At 45.1% G+C, this 22,401-nt stretch overlaps 1 protein-coding gene across 1 annotated transcript in view; it reads left to right on the top strand.

Moving 5' to 3' along the window:
* Nucleotides 1–22,401, top strand: part of MCF2L2 (MCF.2 cell line derived transforming sequence-like 2) — a 297,446-nt gene that overhangs the window by 234,884 nt on the left and 40,161 nt on the right. Inside the window, exons 19-24 of the mRNA XM_058187136.1 lie at nt 1,668–1,760; nt 8,494–8,586; nt 9,939–10,064; nt 10,852–11,073; nt 16,110–16,202; nt 17,970–18,048. Of these exons, the coding sequence (XP_058043119.1) occupies nt 1,668–1,760; nt 8,494–8,586; nt 9,939–10,064; nt 10,852–11,073; nt 16,110–16,202; nt 17,970–18,048 (706 nt within the window). The remainder of the gene's footprint in view (nt 1–1,667; nt 1,761–8,493; nt 8,587–9,938; nt 10,065–10,851; nt 11,074–16,109; nt 16,203–17,969; nt 18,049–22,401) is intronic.

Here is a 22,401-nt window from a genome sequence, read left to right as displayed (position 1 = left end):
AAAGCCGAAGAGCCAGCGCTGTCGAAGACATCTCCGTGGTCATGTGGCTGGCATGACTCAACACCAAAGGCGCACGGAACACTGTTACCTTCCCACCAAAGGTGGTCCCTATTTTTCTACTTGCATTTTTTACGTACTTTCGAAACTGCTAGGTTGGCAGAAGCTGGGACTAGTAACGGGAGCTCACTCCGTTATACGGCAGCACTAGGGATTCGAACCGCTGAGCTGCCGACCTTCCGATCGACAAACTCAATGTCCTAGCCCCTGAGCCACCGCGTCCCTACTAATTAGATGCATCCCTATTAGATGCCTAATAGCCCCAAAATGAATCTCCGTCCTTGTTTAAACCTCTTACTACCTTGCTTTAAGAGCCCTTTCCCCTTATTTATTTATTCATTCCCTTTTTTAGCATAGCCCTCTAATTAACCTTTGGCTACTGTAACATCTTTTGACCACGGGTCTATAGCTTTGGTTCCTTTGGAACTTCCTGTCAACTCTTTGTACAAACCTAAGAAGATAAGGTTACCTCATAATGCTCCTACTCTGTGTACCTTTTTCTATAAGCTGCTGCGGTTAAGCTTTGCACGGACTACAGAAGCTACCTGTCAATTTATCTTTTCACCCTTTCCTATATACTTTTAGCCACATCCGTTTCTGAGTGCATTCCTAAAGGTCGGTTTGGTGTGACTAATAGTGTAACCAATGCAAAAGCAGCATCTCATTATTTCCTACAACCAGAAAGTGAACTGGAATAAGAAAATGTTTCATCTGCTGCTCAGCAAGATCAACCTAGCTTGGACTGAAACTAGGTGTTTGTTTTTCTTTTGTGTTTTGGATTTGTTTCTGAAACGTTTCATGAAGGTCACAAGATAACAGAGTTGGAAGGGACCTTGGAGGTCTTCTAGTCCAACCCCTTACTCAGGCAGGAGACCCTCTACCATTTCAGTCAAATAGTTGTCCAGTCTATAGTTAAAAACCTCCAATAATGGACCATTAGGGATGCGATGGTAAGAGACGCTGAGCTTGTCAATCAAAAGGTCGGCAGTTTGGCTGTTCGAATCCCTAGCGCCGCGTAACAGGGTGAGCTTCTTAATGGCTATAAAAAGTCCTGATTTTAGCATGACCCATAAGCAGGGTGGGGTTCAGCCGGTTCGGACCGGTTCGGGTGAACCGGATGCTAATTTTACATCTGGTTCGCCGAACCAGTAGTTGCAAGGATTGGCTGGCCCCTCCCCGCCTCCCAGGAGTCTCCACGTGGCCTGTTTTTGATGCCAGGTAAGTGCAGTGCCCACGCAGAGGCTCTGGGCGGATGAAAAACGGGCCTCCCGGAAGTTCTGGAAGTCTGGAAACGAGCCCGTTTCTGGCCTCCTGAGGGCCTTCAGAGCCCGGAGGAGACCGTTTTCACTCTCTCAGAGGCTTGAGGAAAGCCATCCAGCAACCAGGCAGAGAACCGGTTGCTATAATTTTTGAATCCCACCCCTGCCCATAAAACTTAAAGCTAATCTAGCTCTTAAAATATGAAATCTGCAATAAACGTGATGCAAAGTTACAATAAACGTGATGCAAAGTAGAAGTTTGCGCGTTCTGGCAAACTTATTGGGGGAGAAAGCTTCTCCTCTGAATATGTTGATTGACGTGATTCAACACTGACGTCCTTTGCATTGCAGAAAGAAGATCTCCAGATCTATGAAAAATATTGCCAAAACAAGCCAAAGTCAGAGGCTCTTTGGAGGCAGTGTGGGGACAGCCTTTTTTTTCAGGTAGGCTCAAGAAAACATACCGACTGACCATTGTTCTCATGGCTTAGAAGTGTGTTAGAAGATCCCACACCAGGCAAGGGGTTGGCCTAAATCACTGTTTCTCCATTCTGAACACTTTGAGGCCTGTGAGCTACAACTCCCAGAATTCCCCAGCCAGCATGGCTGGCTGGGGAATTCTGGGAGTTGAAGTCACACTTCTTAAAGTAGCCAAGGTTGAGAATCGGTGGTGTGTGTGATCTCTGAGCTCCTTTTCATCTTTGTGGTTCTATGTGATCTGTTGAGTTAACATGCTTAGCAACTCGCCAAAGCACCTAGTTGCCAAATACGTGGAATAGAGCAGAATAGAGTAGAACAGAGAATAGAATAGAATAGAATAGAATAGAATAGAATAGAATAGAATAGAATAGAATAGAATAGAATAGAATAGAATAGAATAGAAAATAGAAAATAGAATTGAATAGAGAATAGGAATAGAATAGAAAATAGAATAGAATAGAATAGAATAGAATAGAATAGAATAGAATAGAATAGAATAGAATAGAGAATAGAGAATAGAGAATAGAGAATAGAATAGAATACAATAGAATACAATGCAATACAATAGAATACAATACAATAAAATAAAATACAGTACAGTACGATACGATATGATAGAATAGAATAGAATAGAATAGAAAATAGAAAATAGAAAATATAGAATAGAATTGAATAGAGAATAGAGAATAGAATAGAGAATAGAGAATAAAGAATAGAATACAATAGAATAGAATACAATGCAATACAATAGAATACAATACAATAAAATAAAATAAAATACAGTACAGTACAATACGATATGATAGAATAGAATAGAATAGAATAGAATAGAGTACAATACAATGCAATGCAATGCAATGCAATGCAATGCAATGCAATGCAATGCAATGCAATACAATACAATACAATACAATACCAGAGTTGGAAAGGACCTTGGAGGTCTTCTAGTCCAACCCCCTGCTTAGGCAGGAAGCCCTACACCACTTCAGACAAATGGTTATCCAACATCTTCTTAGAAGCTTCCGGTGATTGATTGCAAGCAACAGTACTTTCCTCTCAGTGAAGGCACTTCTGCACAAGCGCAGGCCTCTGTCTTTTAATCTGTATTTAATTACTGCTTTGCTGAGATTTATTTACTAATTTTGCACTTTATTTCCAGTAGCACAAGCAAGCTTGTTTGTTTCTTTGTTTTGATGTACGAGGTTGCGCTAAAATTACTCAATCCTCCTGGGCCTCTTGGGTGCCAATACAACACCCTATCCACCACTCCATATTAAAAACCATGGCTCATATGGTTTTTAATGGCTGCCCTCCTGCGGCTTCAATGGATGAAGGAGCGGGATAAAGAATTGTTTGGTGGTCTGTGGCAGGATTAGCAAAATCAGCACTTATGCCACTGACCCTCTCCACTTATTTCCTCGCTATACAGATAGTCCTCAACTTACGACCATAACCGAGCCTGAAATTTCTGTTGCTAACCAAGACAGCTGTTAAGTGAATTTCGTCCCCGTTTTATGACTTTTTCTTGCCACCGCTGTTAAAGTGAATCACTGCAGTTGTTAGTACCATAGTTGTTGAGTGAATCTGGCTCCCCCGTTGACTTGGCTTGTCAGGAGGTCGCAAAAGGGGATCTCATGACCCCGGGGGGGGGGGGGGATGATACTGCAACCGTCATAAATATGAGCCAGTTGCCAAACATCTGAAATTTGATCACGTGACCCTGGGATGCTGCAGTGATCATAAGTCATTTTTTTCCCCAGTGCTGTTGTAACTTTGAATGGTCACTAAACAAACGGTCGTGAGTTGAGGCCCTCCAGATCCAAAGCACACAACCACCACTCTTCTTTCAGAATATGCTGTCACGACACGGGTTCTCTATCCCTGAACCATTTCTTTCCATTTCAAATTTAGTGTGCCTCTTTAAAATACCATATTTTTCGGAGTATAAGATGCACCTTAATATTTGGGAAGGAAAATAAGAAAAAAGCTGATTGGCAGGTGGATTGGCCTTCTGGAATACCTCCATTCAGCTGTTCCCAGAGGTGAATTTTAGCAACAGGTTCCTTGGTTATGAGCTCTGTGCCTTGCCTTTTTTTGCTTGTTTTTCTGCCTCTGAAAGCCTCCAGAACAGAAGTTCAGAAAAAAAAGCCTCTGAAGCTCTGTTTGGGGCTTTTTTTCTGAAGCTCCGTTTGGGGCTTTTTTTCTGAAGCTCCGTTTGGGGCTTTTTTTCTGAAGCTCCGTTTTGGGCTTTTTTTTGAAGCTCCATTTGGGGCTTTTTTATAGGAAGCTCCGTTTGGGGCTTTTTTTCTGAAGCTCCGTTTGGGGCTTTTTTTCTGAAGCTCCGTTTGGGGCTTTTTTTCTGAAGCTCCGTTTGGGGCTTTTTTTCTGAAGCTCCGTTTGGGGCTTTTTTTCTGAAGCTCCGTTTGGGGCTTTTTTTCTGAAGCTCCGTTTGGGGCTTTTTTATAGGAAGCTCCATTTTGGGCTTTTTTTCTGAAGCTCCATTTGGGGCTTTTTTATAGGAAGCTCCATTTTGGGTTTTTTATCTGAAGCTCCATTTGGGGCTTTTTTATAGGAAGCTCCGTTTTGGGCTTTTTTTCTGAAGCTCCATTTGGGGCTTTTTTTCTGAAGCTCCGTTTTGGGCTTTTTTTTTGAAGCTCCATTTGGGGCTTTTTTATAGGAAGCTCCATTTTGGGCTTTTTTTCTGAAGCTCCATTTGGGACTTCTTTTCTGAAACTCCGTTTGGAGCTTTTTTTCTGAAGCTCCGTTTGGGACTTTTTTTCTGAAGCTCCGTTTGGGGCTTTTTTTCTGAAGCTCCGTTTCTGATGCTTCATTGCCTCTGAAACCTTTGTTTGAGAAGCTGGACGGGGCTACATTTGGAGTATAAGCACCCAGATTTTCACCCTCTTTTTTGGGGGAAAAGGTCCGTTTTATACTCCGAAAAATACGGTAATTTAGGAATGTCCATTCCATTAAAAGTTCTACTTCAAGGTTCAACAAACAGCTACTCCAGGATTGATTTATGTGTTCCTTGAGGAAGAAGATAATATAACGGCAAACAAAGTTGTTACAATTTATGCCAGGCAGGCTCTATTACATTCATAACCACCTGTAAAGAAGAAGGATAGAGATTGAATTGCAGGATCCAATGTTGGTTGGTCACAGGGACTAGAGGTTTAGTCTTCTGAGGTTTTGGACTCTGGAGAAGCTGGAAACCATCCTCAGAGACCTTCTCTCTACCGGAATGGAGAGGGAATGTAGACACATTTATGTAGACAGTTGCTGGAATTGGGTATGTCTCAGTGAAAAGAAGGACTCGGAGTGACGTGATAGCAGTGTTCTGACATCTCAGGGGTCCCCAAAAAGAAAAGGGGGTCAAGCTATTTTCCAAAGCAACTGTTGTGACTCAGGCCCAAGTAGGTAGTAGGAAACTCAGTCAATTTAAAAACGAACAAACTTTATTACCACAGCTGAGAATTAACTCATTCTCAGCGTAGTCCAAACTAAATTAAAGCAAATTCCTCCCAACATAATTCCTCAGCCTTATCACCAACCTTGGTCCAGTTAGGCAAACTGCCAAAGGCCTTTCCTGGCAAAAGTTCAGAAGACACCAATACGAAACAAATGCAACAAGACAAAGCTATCAACGTTGTTTTCTGGCAAAGAGCCCAAATGCCGTTGCTGGTCTTTTAAGCCTTATGGGAGGGGCCAGTCATCTCTTGGCCCTACTCCCGAGTCGTCCTCTTTGCTTGAGCTGCTCTTGCCTTCTGGCAGCTCTTCTCATGCGTGCATTAGGAACAGGCTCCTCCTGTTCCTCTGCCTCACTACTGTCAGCCTCTGGAGGCTCTGAGTCTGCACATCACTCCCTGATGGCCCTGGCCCCACCTCTGCCTCCGACGTAGAGCCCTCACCCAGCCCTCCCCAGCCTCCAGGACTGGCCCATGTTCTGCCTCAGCCTCATCGCTGTCTGACTCCGTTGCCAGCTCCGCAGGCTGCTGGCGGACCACAAAAGTACCTGAGGGTAGAACAAGAAGCAATGGGTGGAAACTAATCAAGGAGAGAAGCAACCTAGAACTAAGAAGAAATTCCCTGACAGTTAGAACAATTAACCAGTGGAACCACTTGCCTCCAGAAGTTGTGAATGTTCCAACACTGGAGGTTTTTAAAAAGAGATTGGACAACCATTTGTCTGAAATGGTATAGGGTTTCCCTCCTGAGCAGGGGGTTGGAGTAGAAGACCTCCAATTCTGTTATCCTATTCTAGATACTTGACTGAGTTGCTTCTGAATATTATCTTGTTTTCCAGGAGTCAAATAATGTTTAAGGTCCCCTTACTTATATTATGGTTCCTGCATATTTCTAACAAGGTGACTTCCCTTACTCTTTGCGAGAATATTATTACATTCTGGTAGATCAGTGGTAGTCAGCCTGATCCCTACTGCCCACTTGTGGGCGTTCCAGCTTTCATGGTGGGCGGTAAGGGTTTTGTCCGACACTGAAGCACTTTCCTTTTTTTAAAATTTAATTGACTTTTAAAAAAATTTTCATAGCATTATTTAAAAACATTTTCATTAGGTTTTCATAAAATTCTCCATGACAATTTAAATTTCTGAAAATATACTATTTGTATCGCCCGCGCGTAAGTTTAATTCACGTTACTAAGTGAAACTAAATGGCGCTATAATGCGACCGCAAACAAAAAGAGACTCATCCCAGAATAGCTCGCGCATCTCTCCCCACACCACCCAGCTGTAACAGACAAGCAGAGCTGGTAGCCGGCGCCCCCCCTCAAACCCAGTCCACGATGTGCGAGAGGCATGCGCAGAACGACAATACACAGCACATTACTGTGGAACCGGTGGGCGGTTAGAAAATTTTACTACTAACAGAGATACGAAAGTGGGCGGTAGGTATAAAAAGGTTGACTACCCCTGTGGTAGAGAGAAGTTTCCTGAGTGAGGATGGGCTCCTGCAGGAGTCTGAAAGCTCGGAAGACTAAAGACTAAATCGGAAGACTAAATCTCTTGTCCCAGTGACTGACCAACTGGATCCTGCAACATTATCCTGGGACACCTATATTTGCCTTAGTTCATGAGAGATTGAATCGCTAATGACACCAAGACCATCCAGTAACTGCCTGAACTATCCTCTGGCAAACACACTATACATGTCCATGGCCGGAACAATGGAAGTTCTAGAAATTGGGAACAAAGGCAATTTGAGCGTCAGCAAAATGAATGATCTTTGCAAGTTAGCATCCAGATCTCTTTGCAGGAAAGGCATGGCAATTGGACATTTACTGTGCTGAAAGAGGCAGATCACTCAGATGAGCTGCTATATACTTTTCCTTTTTTTTTTTTTTGGTAGAAAATCTGTCTTAACTTCTAGTGAAAGTTGCCTGGACAAACCTCTGCAGTTTTCTTGGCTTCTTCTTAGGGCTGACAGAGAATGACTGGCCCAAAGTCACCCAGCTGACTTTGAATCTAAACTGGGATTAGAACTAAAATTCACCTGGTTCTAGTCTGATTAACCTTTAACTACTACATCAAATTTGTTCTCATATTACACATCAGTGTATTATTTTTTTTTGTACCAGTGTGCTATTTGTCTATGGAGATTCTCAGCCATCCAGGTGATTTTTTTTCAAAAGGCAACTGGACTTTGTTTTTTCTTGAAGATATTTCGTTTCTCATTCAAGAGGCATCCTCGGTTCTGACTGAATGCTGGGGAATGGAAGGATTTTTTTTTTTTATCCTTTGCAGTCATTTCATTATTAGCGTTTTGCAGATGATGGTTCGTTGGCTCTCTAATTCTCCAGCGTTCAGTCAGAACTGAGGATGCTTCTTGGCTATGAAGCGAAACGTCTTCAAGAAAAAACAAAACAAAGTCCAGTTGCCTTCTGAAAAAAACACCTTTGGGACAGTGTGCTGTTTATTTCCTAATACCATCTAATCTCCCTAAGATGGATGTCAGCAACCTGCGGCTCCAGAGCCACATGCAGCTCTTTTGTCCCCCTGCTGTGGCTCTCTATTGGCTGAACCCACCACTGGCTGGCCCCACCCTTCGCCCTCCCTTTCCAGTCTGAGAGAGATGAGAGAGAGAGAGATGGAGAAAGAGACACACAGAGAGCTCCCTGTGTTTCCCATAGAAAACACTGGGAGCCACAAAGCCTGGGTAGGCGGGGCTGGGGCGTGTGTCATGTGACTGGGTGGGAGTAAGTGACATCGAGTTGGCCACATCCACCCAGGTTTTTTGGCTCCTGGTATTTTCTTTTCTGTGGGAAATGGGTCCAAATGGCTCTTTGAATGTTTAAGGTTGCAGACCCCCTGGTCTAAGACAGGGGTCTGCAAACTTGGCTCTTTTAAGACTTACGGACTTCAACTCCCAGAGTTCCTCAGCCAGCAAAGCAAAGCTGGCTGAGGAACTCTGGGAGTTGAAGTCCACAAGTCTTAAAAGAGCCAAGTTTGCAGACCCCTGATCTAAGACATGCAAATGTTTTTTTGGGGGGGGGTTTGGTAAGACACAAGCCTCTTTTTTTATAATTGGCCATGGGCTAGCTGAGACATTGGGCTTATAAAAGCAAAAAGATTTTTAGCTTTTTTTTAAAAAAAAGTTGCATTTGTAATTTAGTTCTTAGTATTACCCTGTTAGACCAGAAGCGCCTCATTCTCTCTTTTTCTTGCATTTTTTTTTTTTGCAGGAATGTCAGAGGAAATTAGATCATAAACTCTCCCTTGATGCTTATCTTTTAAAGCCGGTCCAGAGGATTACCAAATATCAGTTGCTTCTGAAGGTAAGAGAAAGGTTTATCTGCTAATAAAATTAATTTTTTTTTGTATCAGTGTGCTATTTGTCTATGGAGATTCTCAGCCATCCAGGTGATTTTTTTCAAAAGGCTGTTTTTCCTCCCAGACTCATAGAGAGGCTCTGAGCCAGGTGAGAGGGGAAAACTGGCCTTCCCCAGACCCTCTGGAGGCCATAAACCGCCCATTTGCCAACTTCCGGTTGGACAGGAAATGACGTTTTTTGCTGTCCCCAGTCTCCAGAGACTCCTAGAGACAGCAAAAAAGTCACTTCCTGTTAACCGGAAGTTGGCAAATGGGTGGTTTCTGGCCTCTGGAGGGACTCGGGAGGGGGGGCATGGGAAAGGCTGTTTTTTCCCTCCCCAGACTCATAGAGAGGCTCTGGAGCCAGGTGAGAGGGGAAAACTGGCCTTCCCCACCCCAACCAGGCCCTCAGGAGGCAGGAAACACCCTGTTTCCCTACTTCTGGTGGGCCCGGAAGCCCCACCAAAAATCAGCTGGCCAGCAAGCGCATGAGCTTGCGTGCCCACTGATACTGTTATGTGTGCCACCTGTGGCACGCGTGCCATAGGTCCGCCATCACGGTTCTAGTCCAATCCCCTGCTCAAGCAGGAAACCCTATACCAGGGGTGTCAAACTCGATTTCACATCAGGGTTGTGTTTGAGCTGGGGGGAGTTAGTGGGAATGGCCAGGGGGAGTGGCCAAGGTGGGCGTGGCCAGCTCGCCGTGCAGCCCTCCGCCAGCAAAAACGGAGTTCAGGAGGGCCTCCTGGGGCTCTCTTTTCCCAGGCAAAGGGCTACAGCTACCAAAAGCAGAGTTCCCGAGCTCCGTTTTTGATGTCAGAGGCACCGTGGGCTGGTCCTTCGCTGTTTCCAGGGTGGCCCCACAGGCCAAAACTAAATACTCTGCAGGCTGGATCCGGTTTGACATCCTTGCCCTATACCATTTCAGACAAATTGTGTGGCGTTTACATACGGCTTTGGTTAAAAAATCCCATAGCAAACAATGAGTTTAACGACTGACTCAAAAGGTGTAAAATCAGGTCCGGGGACATAATTATCTGCTTTACAACTTTCTCAACACCTATAATCGGCAGGCTCCATTGTGGTCATAAGTTGAGGAGTCCCTGTATTTTTGAATGATATGAAATAAACTTGTATATATAACATTGTTTTCTTTCCTTTCGTGGATTATGTACTTATCAGGAACAGATTGACCAAAAACAAACAAACCCCAAAACCCAACCCATTTTTTTTCTATGTAAGGATGCCAACATTCTGGAGCATTTTAAGGCCTTGTGATGTGACGTTTGCATCTTTTTTTAATTCCCTTTACAACCAGGAAATGTTAAAGTGCAGCAAGAATTCTGAAGGCACTGCTGAACTTGAAGAAGCTCTCGCAACGGTCCTCGATATCATCAAGTCAGCGAATGATTCCATGCACCAAATAGCCATTACAGGCTATGAGGTAGGCCGTGCCGAAATAATAATAATAATAAAGCAGTTTTTCTCAACTTTAGCAGCAGTTTTAAGATGTGTGGACTCCAGCTCTCAGAATTCCAAATGAATTTCAGAATTTCTCTCTGTTCTTTCTGACACCAACTTTGAATGACTGGACAGTTTATATTTCAAAAGCAAGAATAATTTCTTTTCTTCTGTAATCTCCTAATGTTTATTCTTGCTTTTAAAATGTAAACTGAATCGGGCGAAGCTAGAGTCTCCAAAAGAAATAAATAAAAATGTATAGGGACGAAACTTTTTGTTTTGGTAGTACATACAACCTGACTTACAACCATTCCTTAGCAACCATTCAATGTTATGATGCAGAGTTACGATACAACCCAGTTCTGACGTTTTGGTAGCCTCCCTTCAAGTCATGTGACCTCATTTAGGGTGCTCAGCCAACAGCCTGCATTTATGGCTGCTTGCAGCGTCCCACGATCACATGACCCCAGTTTATATTTTTTTTTTCCGCTGAAAAATTGCCCCATAGTGAACAGTGGGTTTGCTTAACAACCACAGCAACCAAAAGGTCGTAAAATCCGGTCAGTCATGTGAGGGGCCCCCTTTATGATTGTCATGACTTACGACCGTAAGGCTCAGTTGCAGTTGTAAGACAAGAACTTACCTGTACATCTTATCTGGAAACTGAGGATGAAATTGTATTGAGGCTAAGATAGTTGAGTTTGGGGGTGGAGAATTTAATCCTTGCTTTATTCTTGTATTTCTCCTGTCCTGTTTCTCTCTTCCTCTAGGGAGATGTAGCCGAGCTGGGTAAATTGCTCCTTCAGGGTTCATTCAATATCTGGACCGACCACAAGAAGGGGCACAACAAAGTCAAAGATTTGGCCAGGTTCAAACCAATGCAGAGGCATCTCTTCTTATATGCAAAAAGCCTACTTTTTTGCAAGAAACGGGAAGAAAACACAGACGGTCACGAGAAGTCTCCTTCCTACAGCTTTAAAAATGCCTTGAAGGTAAATCATTTCTTGAAGGGACGCAGTAGCTCACTGGATAAGAGGCTGTTCTTGTCGATCGAAAGGTCTGCAGTTCAGCGGTTCGAATCCCTAGTGCCGCGTAACGGGGTGAGCTCCCATGATTTGTCCCAGCTTCTGCCAACCTAGCAGTTCGAAAGCACGTAAAAAATGCAAGTAGAAAAATAGGGACCACCTTTGGTGGGAAGGTAACAGTGTTCCGTGCGCCTTTGGGGTTGAGTCATGCCGGCCACATGACCACGGAGACGTCTTCGGACAGCGCTGGCTCTTCAGCTTTGAAACGGAGATGAGCACCGCCCCCTAGAGTCAGGAACGACTAGCACATATGTGCGAGGGGAACCTTTACCTTTTTAAATCATTTCTTGGGGTGGAAGGGAGAGAAGTTTAAAATCAAAGGATGAACCAACATCAACACCTGTATGAGCAGAGATTAACACCAAAATGAACACTAGACAGCGTTAATTAATAAGTAAACAGTGCCCAAATCAAGGAAGTACCAACACAGATAAACAAGCTAACCGTAAACAACCTAATTAAGGGACCACCAAAACTGACAGGGCAAACCACTAGTATATTGTCAGAGTTTGTTGCAGCACACATAATCAGACAATTCAGCAGGATTCAAACTGTCTTTATATACGTAACAACACATAAGGCATACAATACCCTTGTAGGTTTTTCCACGTTGTAGAGAAAAATAGCAAGTACAAACACAGCACAAAATGGAAGTGCAAAATGGAGGAGAGAGGAGCTAGTGCCCTCAAGCTTATAGTTAAGCCACGCCCAGGCTCCAAACTGTCTCTTACGGCCCCGTACAACAAATACTATGTTTCAGTTTCCAAACAGTCCCCATTGGCTGACCTGTTACCATGTCTATCCAAACAGTCCTCATCGGCTGATCTGTTACCTATTCCAGTCTATGAATATTCATACTCTGGCATATATAAAATTAAGAGCAAAACCCATTCCCACTCCCTTGTAGCACTGATGATCCTACCTAGTTTGGTAGTGAAACGTTTGCAAGAAAGCCACCAAGCTTAAAGAACACCAAGGACCCCCACAGAACCACTTTAAATCAACAAATATATCAAAATAACAAAACTACGCATTGAAACGAACATAACGCTGGCTCTTTTCTTGTAAAGAGCTGCAGGTGGAAAAGTTTTCATGTTTTAGAGAAGGGGGCCTGGGAGATTTCATTGGCTTTCCTAATGCTTGTTTTATCTATTAATAAAGTACTATTTGCTAGTGCAAATAGACTACTAGAGGAAGGTTGCCTGGGGAGGATTTGTATCTTGAAAAGAGGGAATACGCCCATCAAATTAACGGCATTAAAAATAAAACTTGAACCCCACTCTCTTGCATCAGGCAATTAAAAGAAATCATTTTCAAATTAATTTCTCTAGCTTTCCAGCACAATCGTTCATAACCCCAAACTACCTGAGCTAAATTGAAAAATTTCATCTGAGGCTTTCCATCTCCTTGGTTAATTCTGATGACTCATCCTGAAAACAAGGAAGTATATTCTAGCGTTAGGTTTCCCTCTTAACCCAAAGGTGCTTTTTTCAAGAGGCAACTGGGTTTGTTTTTTTTTTGAAGACGTTTCACTTCTCATCCAAGATGCTTCTTCAGCTCAGAGCTGAAAGTCCAATTGCCTCTTGAAAAAGCACCTTTGGGACAGCCTTGATGTGGATGACTGAGAAACTCCATAGACGTTTCCCACTTTAAAATTTTTGTTTTCTTAGAGGCACAGTGGTTAGAAAGTAGTATTGCAGGCTACTTATGCTGACAGGAGTTCGATTCCTTTGGTCTTGATCAGCTCAAGGTTGACTCAGCCTTTCATCCTTCGGAGGTCTGTAAAATGAGGACCCAGATTATTGGGGGCAATATGCTGACTCTGTAAACCACTTAGGGCTGCAAAGCACAATGAAGCAGTATATAAGTCTAAGTTATATTGCTGTTGTTGTTTAGTTTCCCTGTATCCATTGGTGGGTGTTGTATATACCAGCGATGGCTAAACTTTTTGCCATCGCGTGCCAGGATGGAGGGGGGGAAGATTCGCGCACGCGCGTGCCCACACCCATAATTCTACGTGCCCCGTCCTGTGCATGCGCATGAAACCCCTCCCCACTGCTCCTGGCACGTGATGGCCTGGTAGGCCCGTTTTTCTTTCTCACCTGGCTCCAGGTCCTCTCTATGCATCTGGGGAGGGTGAAAACAGCCTTCCCCACCCCCTTGGAGGCCTGAAATGGCCCGTTTCCCAACTTCCGGTTGGACAGGAAGTGACTTTTTTTGCTGTCCCCAGCCTCCGGAGCCACTCTAGGAGTCTCTGGAGGCTGGGGACAGCAAAAAACGTCACTTCTTGTCCAGCCGGAAGTTGGGAAACGGGCCATTTGGGGCCTCCAAGGGGCCTGGGGAAGGCTATTTTTGCCCTCCCTAGATGCATAGAGAGGATCTGGAGCCAGGTGAGAAAGAAAAACAGGCCTCCCCCACCCTCCGGAGGCAGGAAACAACCTGTTTCCCTACTTCTGGTGGGCCCAGAAGGTCCGAAAATTAGCTGGCTGGCATGCGCATGCGCGCTGGAGCTGAGCTGGCATGCCCTCTGAAATGGCTAGGCGTGCCACCTGTGGCACGTGTACCATAGGTTCACCATCACGGGTTTATACAATAAGATTATTTACACTCATCAATTGAACTATCAAGAAAAACTAACTTGAAAATGTTTTTTCTTGGCAAACTTGATGTATCAATTGGCAAATAAAGATACAGCCTCATTCTGTTCCTTTCCAAGGACAAAACAATTCATCAGTTTCTTTACTTATTCTAGAATTTCAAGCGTGTTCCTTTGTCAACAGAAGTCAAGGATAGATCTTGTCAAGCCAGGTTCAAAGGAATCGTAACAACAGTAAATTCAACTATTGCCCTTGTGAAACAGTTTTTGTGTCAAGAGGAAAAAGCTATATACCAAACATAAAAATGAGTTTTTCCAAACTCTGTGGGAGACAAGCTCATTTATAAATAGAAAAAAAAATGCACTGATACAGGACGCAGATTGTATGGCTTGAGGATAACCCTTGAAACAAAATTGCAGATGGATTCAAAACTTAAAGCACTAAAAGACAAATATGAATTGAGCGTGAATACCTTAGAAACGCAAGCTGAAAATAATAGAATAGCATTTATTACAGACAAAGACTAACTTATGCAGATAAAGCCAGAGGTGGGTATCACATACTGTAACGACTGGTTTGCCCAGAACTGAAAATGTTTGTGCGCGCGCCTTTCGCCCATATGCGCAGCATCGAAAAAACGGTGATTATATAGGACGGGATAGCACCAGGGCAGGTGGGCGAACCCAGCCATTGGTCGGAACTACCGGTTCGCCTGAACCGGTCTGAACCTCTGGATACAGCCTAGTTTGACAATATTATGTGTGAAAAAGATCTTGGAATAGCAATCTGAATATGAGTCAGAAACGTGATGCCATTTCAAAAAAAAAAAAAAGCAAATTTAACTTTAGGGTTCATCAACGGAACACAGTTTCCAAATGTTGGGAAGTCATGATTCCATTTCACTGATTACGTTTCCCACCTTCAGAATTATGTCCATTGCTAGCACCACACTTTAAGACGGATTGAGACAAACAGGAAGAGCTTCAGAGAATGGCGGTGAAGATGACCAGGGAACTAAAAAGTAAGATCTATGAAGAAACATTGAAGGAATTAGGAAGGGCAAGAGAAAATGGAGTTGGATGTAATACTACTCTGGCCAAGAGCAGACAGCTGCCAGATTACACTTGAGAAGAGAAGAGAAGAGAAGAGAAGAGAAGAGAAGAGAAGAGAAGAGAAGAGAAGAGAAGAGAAGAGAATTTTTTATTGGCCTAGTGTGATTGGACACACAAGGAATTTGTCTTTGGTGCATATGCCCTCTGTTCTTCACTGTCTCCCAGAATTTGTCCAAATTCTGTTCATTGCATCAGTGACACCATCTAACCATCTCATCCTCTGCTTTCTTCTTCTGCCCTTCATCTTCCCCACCATCAGGGCCTTTTCCATTGAGTCCTCTCTTCTCATTTGGTGGCCAAAGTATTTGAGCTTCAGCTTCAGGATCTGTCCTTCCAAAGAAGAATCGGGGTTGTTGATTTCCTTTAGGATAGACTGATTCGATCTCCTTGCAGTCCAAGGGACTCCCAAGAGTCTTTTCCAGCAGCAGAATTTGAAAGCAGGATTCAACATTTCTTCCCTTTTATTATATCCTCCTAACATGAGCAAGGTTGAACGTCTCCTTGGCAGATGCTTGGAAATTTACCATCTTTGTGACTTCTCTATTGCTTCTGCCTTATCTGTGATGTAAGGAGCGAGTATAGTTAACAAGCAACATTCCCTGTGCCTTCCGCTTGCTATACTTATATCCCCCAGCCCCCAGGACTTAATGCTAAGGCAAACTTTAACTCTAGACAAAGTTAAATTTGCCTTATGTCTATGGCAATTCTCAGTCATCCAGGTCATGGTTGTCCCAAAGGTGTTTTTTCAGAGCTGAAGAAACGTCTTCAAAGAAAAACCAGAAAGTCTTTATAAGCAATTCAAGGTGGGGGACATACATCATATCCTTCCTCCTCCTATTTTTTCCATATCAATAACTCTGTGATTGAAAGAGAAGGACTGGTCCAAAGTCACCCAACTGGCTTTCATGCCTAAGGTGGGACTAGAACTCACAGTCTCCTGGTGATTGGTCCAGAGTCACTGTGGGCCTCCGGGTGATTGGCCCTAAGTCACCCAACTGGCTTTCATGCCTAAGGCGGGATTAGACTCACAGTCTCCTAGTGATTGGTTCAAAGTTACCCAAGTGGCTTTCATGCCTAAAACAGGACTAGAACTCACAGTCTCCTAGTTTCTAGGTCAGCATTTTAAACACTATAGGAAAGTGGCTCGTGCTTTTAAGGTGAACTTAAAAACAAAACAAAATGTATTGCAATGACCAATGAACATGTTCTGTATTCAAACTTCTCTTTCGAACAGATGAGCACTGTTGGCATTACGGAAAATGTCAAAGGTGATAGTAAGAAATTTGAGATCTGGTACAATGGCCGAGAAGAGGTCTATATTATTCAGGTATTGCAGTTTCTTTATTTTCCAGATGATCCCCCCACCCCACCCCGCTAATACATTATTCATATTCTTGATTATTCAGAATTACAGGAGAAAATAAGCCTTGGGGCCATAGCGAGACTAAACAAGGAACAAGATTCGGCTTCCTCCCTTTCTAAGATTAATATTTGCTTCCTAGCCAGTAAATCCTGGTTCACAGTTCGTTCCAAGTACTAATTCACTGAACAGCTTTTGACAAGTTACTCTGCAGTAAGCATCCCTTCAGAAGGGAGGCGATGGCTCAGGGGCTAAGACGCTGAGCTTGTCGATCGAAAGGTCGGCAGTTCAGCGGTTCGAATCCCTAGTGCCGTGTAACGGGGCGAGCTCCCGTTACTTGTCCCAGCTTCTGCCAACCTAGCAGTTCGAAAGCTCATAAAAAATGCAAGTAGAAAAATAGGGACCATCTTTGGTGGGAAGGTAACAGCGTTCCATGCGCCTTTGGTGTTTAGTCATGCTGGCCACATGACCATGAGACGTCTTCGGACAGCGCTGGCTCTTCGGCTTTGAAATGGAAATGAGCACCGCCCCCTAGAGTCGGGAACGACTAGCGAGGGAAACCTTTACCTTTACCTTTTTAAGCATCCCTTCAAGGAGAAGTTGGAAAGAGTGTTTAGATTTCCAGGACTAAGGAGAAATTTCCTGAGAGTGAGAACAATTAACCAGTGGAACGACTTGCCTTCAGAAATTGTGGATGCTCCATCACTGGAGATTTTTAAGAAGAGATTGGACAACCATTTGTCTGAAATGATACAGGGTCTCCTGCTTGAGCAGGGGGTTGGACCAGAAGACCTTCAAGGTCCCTTCCAACTCTGCTGTTCTGTAGGTGGAGGTATTTAGACCTCCAAGGGGCTAAAAACGGCCAAATAAATAGGAAGGGAAGATATATTAGATGCTAAACTGTTTAGCTGAACCCTGGCCTGAATTTCTTTCAATTGCTAAGTATGAGGAAGGCGGTTCGTTCCCCAAGCTTGTGAGTTGGTTTCTGAATATTTCATTACCAGGCTAGACAGCGGTGGGTTTCACATATTCTTACCACTGGTTTGCCCCGTGCGCGCACACCCACACGCATGCTTTTCCTGTGCGAGCCTTCCCCCATGTGCCCGGCCTTCCGTGCATGTGCTTTGCTCACATGTGAGCCTTCCCGCATGTACCCAGCCTTCTGTACATGTGCTTTGTTTGTGTTCCTTCCACGCATGCGCCCGGCCTTGAAAACGTGGCTAAATAGGACGTCTTTATGCCAGAGCAGGTATGCGGACCCACCGACAATATCCGCTACCGGTTCACCCGAACCGGCTGAATACCACCACTGAGGCCAGGTACCATCTTCAGCGGAGTTTAGGGAACATCATTGTTGGTGTGATTCTGCTTATAAGGGCGTTGTGTGGTCTAGTGGATCACGTTAGGTGAGGGTCTTGTAATGGGGAGGTCACATCAGGTGAGGATCATTGGGAGATTAAATAAACTGCTTGGTGTGTGTGTGTGGGGAGGGGGGTTGGTTGTGAGTCGGTTGAGCTCTTATAAGCAGAAAAACACCAACAATGACATTCCCTAAATTCTGCTGAAGGTGCTACCTAGCCTGGCAATGAAACATTCGGAAACCAACGCACAAGCTCAGAGAACGAACCTCCACCCTCATCCTACACCTGAGCTACAGATGTTGGCCACTATTGAATTGCTAAGTAACCTGTTGCGACTTGTAATTGTAACTGCGGTTGTATCCTGTTTTTTCAGGCAGCATCTATGGAACTGAAGAACACGTGGGTGTCAGAGATCAGGAAAGTCCTAACCGGACAACTGGAAGCTTGCAGAGGTAGGAGGACGCCGGATAAAGGGGACAGTAGCTGGGAGACACACCAACGCGGGACATTCTTTCCCTTTCTGAAAGCTTGTGCAAACATGTTCCAAACAGACTTCACTGGAGTGCATCGAGATAGTTCAAGGGAACTACTAAGCGTGCCTAAACTATAGGCAAATCCATTGCATTCTTCATCATCCCTTTGAACCCGCAGGAGCAGAGAGCAGTCAGCCCCTCTCTCCTTATATAAGAGAGATGCAGAGGCAAATGACCAGGGGTGAAATGGGGATTTTGCAGTATCCTTCCCCAGGAGTGGGGAAAGAAATGGGGATTTTGCAGTATCCTTCCCTTGGAGTAGGGTGGGAATGGAGATTTTGCAGTATCCTTCCCCCAGGAATGGGGAGGGAATGGAGATTTTGCAGTATCCTTCCCCTGCAGTGGGGAGGGGATGGGGATTTTGCAATATCCTTCACCCAGGAGTGGGGAAGGGAATGGGGATTTTGCAGTATCCTTCCCCCAGGAGTGGGGTGGGAATGGAGATTTTGCAATATCCTTCACCCAGGAGTGGGGAAGGGAATGGGGATTTTGCAGTATCCTTTCCCCAGGAGTGGGGTGGGAAAGGGGATTTTGCAGTATCCTTCCTCTGGAGTGGGGTGGGAATGGGGATTTTGCAGTATCCTTCCCTTGGAATGGGGTGGGAATGGGGATTTTGCAGTATCCTTCCCCTGCCACGCCCACCAAGCCACGCCCACCAATCAACACCACTCCCACCAAGCCACGCCCACATAACCGGTAGTAAAAAAAAATGGATTTCACCACTGCAAATGACCCCTGGTCTTGTGGCCTCACAACACTAGTGTGTCATGGCAGTGCTGCAACCAGCCTTCAGCAAGTAAGTAGGCAGCTACATTTTGGGAAGCTGATCTTTCCAGACAGTGGATCCCTGGATCAGCTCCAGGAGCCAGAAGCAGGCCAAGCGAAAGAGATAACAAGGCCTCCTTCTCCTGACTCTTTCCGGGGGCCCCCCAGGCCACGCCTGCAGACCCAGCTGACAGCAATCAGGCTTGGCTCAATCCCAGGTTTCGTAGGCAGGAGAGAAGGGAACGACAGAAACAGGGGAGGGGCAGGCCTAGGAAGTGCTGAGTTATGGAGCCACACCCTACAGGATATAAAAGGCTGCAAGAGCTGGTGTGTCTGGTGTGTATCAAGCAAATCCACGGATTGACTAGAGCTGAAGGTTGTGACTCACCAACGTCTTGGCAGCTATCGAGGGCTCTTGGCAGACACTGATTCTTTTGCTGCCAGAGCTGATAATAGCTGGCTAATTAAGCCATCGTTCGGACGGAGGCGAGGAGGACACAACACTTCTTGAGTTGAGGCTCCCAACCATGTCTTCTGACCGTAGCTTCTACCAACCTGTAAATACGTACATGCATACTAATACAAGTAAAGTATAGAAAATTAGAGCATAAAAGACCAAAAAGATACAAAAAGAAAAGTGAGAAAATATTTAGTATTAATCACTTCCACCCATCTTTCCATCGAAGACTTGCCATCTTAACTTTCCCCTTTTTCTTTAACCCTTTTTAATCTCCATATCCGTAAATCATCAGTTCAATCTTTCCTTCTTTCAGCAAAAAGTCATGAATTTCCACCAAGTTGTGATTACTGCTGTGTTTATGTGTGCAAACATATGTGCAAATAGCAATAGCGCTTAGACTTACATACCGCTTTACAGTGCTTTTACAGCCCTCTCTAAGGAGTTTACAGAGTCGGCATCTCGCCCCTAACAATTTGGGTCCTCGTTTTACTGACCTCGGAAGGATGGAAGGCTGAGTCAACCTTGAGCCCAGTGAGATTTAAACTACCAAATTTCAGGCAGCCGGCAACCAGCAGAAGTAGCCTGCAGTACTGCACTTTAACCACTGCGCCACCGTGGCTCCACACAAATGTATGAGCATCACATCTAGCAGCTTTTCTTCGCTTCCTCCACCTTGGACAACCTTCTCCCCTGCACTCAGTACCTCTTCAGGATGCTGCTGAGTTGACTTTTCCCTCCTCCCTGTAAATATCTCTGTTGTGTGGAGTACAAGACACCATAAAAACCTGATCTCTCCCCAGGGTTTCCTTCTCCTCTTTGCTTTTGAGGCCAGGCAACCCTTGAGACTTATGTTTAGCCAAGCTGCAGCTGCTCAGATTGTTCTACATCGCTCTGATTGTTGTCTTGATCCTGTACCAGCTGTGGCAAAGTGGGAGGAGGGTCCTCTGTGCCCTTCCCTCCTGCATTTGTCCCCCAGGGATGAATGCTAAGGCAACCTTCAAAGTCATAGACAAGGGATCCCTATCGTTAAGACATCCCCCTCTGCGGGATGCTTGGCGCTCCCTGAGCTTGGTTGTTTTCTTGCAGACGTTTCACTACCAAACTAGATAACATCATCAGTGCTAAAGGGAGTGGTGTTTGCTCTCTGTTTATATACTAGTGCAGTGATGGTAAACCTTTTGGGTGCTGAGTGCCCAAAGCATGCATGTGCGAATGCATGCATGTGCCCAAACCGCCCCCACATGCAATCCAGCACCCACCCACACATGCATGGGTGCCCCCGTGCATTTGCCCCATCCACCGTGTATGAGCCCCCCCTGCGCCCCATTTGGCTTTCAGGTTGGTGCAGGAGACCTTCCAGGCCCAAAACGGGCCGCTGTCGTGTCTTCGGCTCCCGAGCTGGGTCTCCTGGCAGAGTGACTCAGAAAGTGAGGGGGAAGAGCCGACAGGGCTTCCCTCTGCAGCACCTTCCTCTCTGGCTCTGCTCCAGGTCCCAGAGGCAGGCCAGGTGGAGGAGATGATGAGGCCTCTTTCTCCCGCACCTTCCCCCTCCCAAGCAACGCCTCAAGACCCACTGCTAACAATCAGTCCTGGTTAAATCCCAGGTATCGCAGAAAGAAGAGGCGGGAACAACAAAAGAAGGGGTGGGGCAGGCCTAGAGAGTGCTGAGTCATGGAGCCACACCCCACAGGATATAAAAGCAGGAGGAGCTGCTCTATAGCTTCTTGTGGCGGACAAAAACTGACTCTTGGAAACTTTGGCTGCAATATTTCGAGACTAAGAATTTGGCTTCTGGATTTCTGTTTATTTCTGAACTCTTGGTTGCTCCAGCAACGAACTGCAGATACGGTGGCTTCTGAGGAGATAAGAGAACTTGGCAGGCAATCGCAGGTTCGTTGCCAGAACTGATATCTGCCATAGGAATAAATTGCTGGCAAATATAGTCAGCTCGCGTGTCTTCTTGGTTGTGGTTGGGGGGGACAGAACAGGCGCTGAGGGGGTGCACGCATGCGAACCCTCAAAATGCAATGCAAGTGCTCCAGCGCATGTGCCCTGTCCCCGTGCAAGCGCCCCGCGCGTGCGTTCGCACATTCCCTGCATGCATCCCAAAGACCAGCTGGCCAGCAGGAGGCGTGCGTGCATGCGCGGTGGAGCTGGGCTGGTGTGACGGCGTGCGTGCCCGCAGAGGGTTCTGCATGCCACCTGTGGCACGCTTGCCGTAGGTTCGCCAGCACAGTATTAATGGCTTGCCCAACACACCTCCTCACCAGCAATCAACACCCAGATCAGCAGAGATTAACACCAAAATTAACACTAAACAAACACTAGACCAAAAGTAAACAATATCCCAATCAAGGAACTACCAACAGATCAACAAGCTAACAATAAACAGCCTAATCAAGGAACTGCCAAGTCAACTCTGACCCACCTCCATTAATTATATGTATATAAAAAGAGAGCAAATGCCACTCCCTTGTAACACTGGTGATGCTACCTTTCACGTCCCTGTTAAGTTGCCCACCGAAGTGGTACCCATCTATCTACTTGCCTGCTTTCAGACTACTGGGTCATCAGGAGTTGAAGCGAGTGACGGCAGCTTACTCCACCAGACAGCAGCACTCGGGTCTCAAACGCGAGCTTGCCGATTGTCAGCCAGTCTCCTAACCACATGAGCCACTGGGCTCCCTTAGAAACACTGCTGTATCTCCATAAAACCCAATGCACATATGTCTACCTTATCTAGTCAACTTCCAGGATATACTACAATTCCTGATAATACAGTTTGAAGATAGAGTAGCCTTGTTTTTCTAGATATACCAGCTGTTGACCATACAAGTTAGACCGGGCTGAGAAACCAACGCCATGTAGATCAGAACTATCATTGTAACAGCTTTAAAAACAAGAATTGCAAATCTGAATGTGTTTCTCTATTCCCTCCCTTTAGTTTCGGGTAAATGAGAAGGCGCTTGTTTGAGACTATGCTCAAGTTAGTTTCTTAACAGAATAGCAGAGTTGGAAGGGACCTTGGAGGTCTACTAGTCCAACCC

Source organism: Ahaetulla prasina, chromosome 6 (genome assembly GCF_028640845.1).
Source record: "Ahaetulla prasina isolate Xishuangbanna chromosome 6, ASM2864084v1, whole genome shotgun sequence".
Classification (NCBI taxonomy): domain Eukaryota; kingdom Metazoa; phylum Chordata; class Lepidosauria; order Squamata; family Colubridae; genus Ahaetulla; species Ahaetulla prasina.
This window is presented reverse-complemented; position numbering and strand designations above follow the sequence as displayed.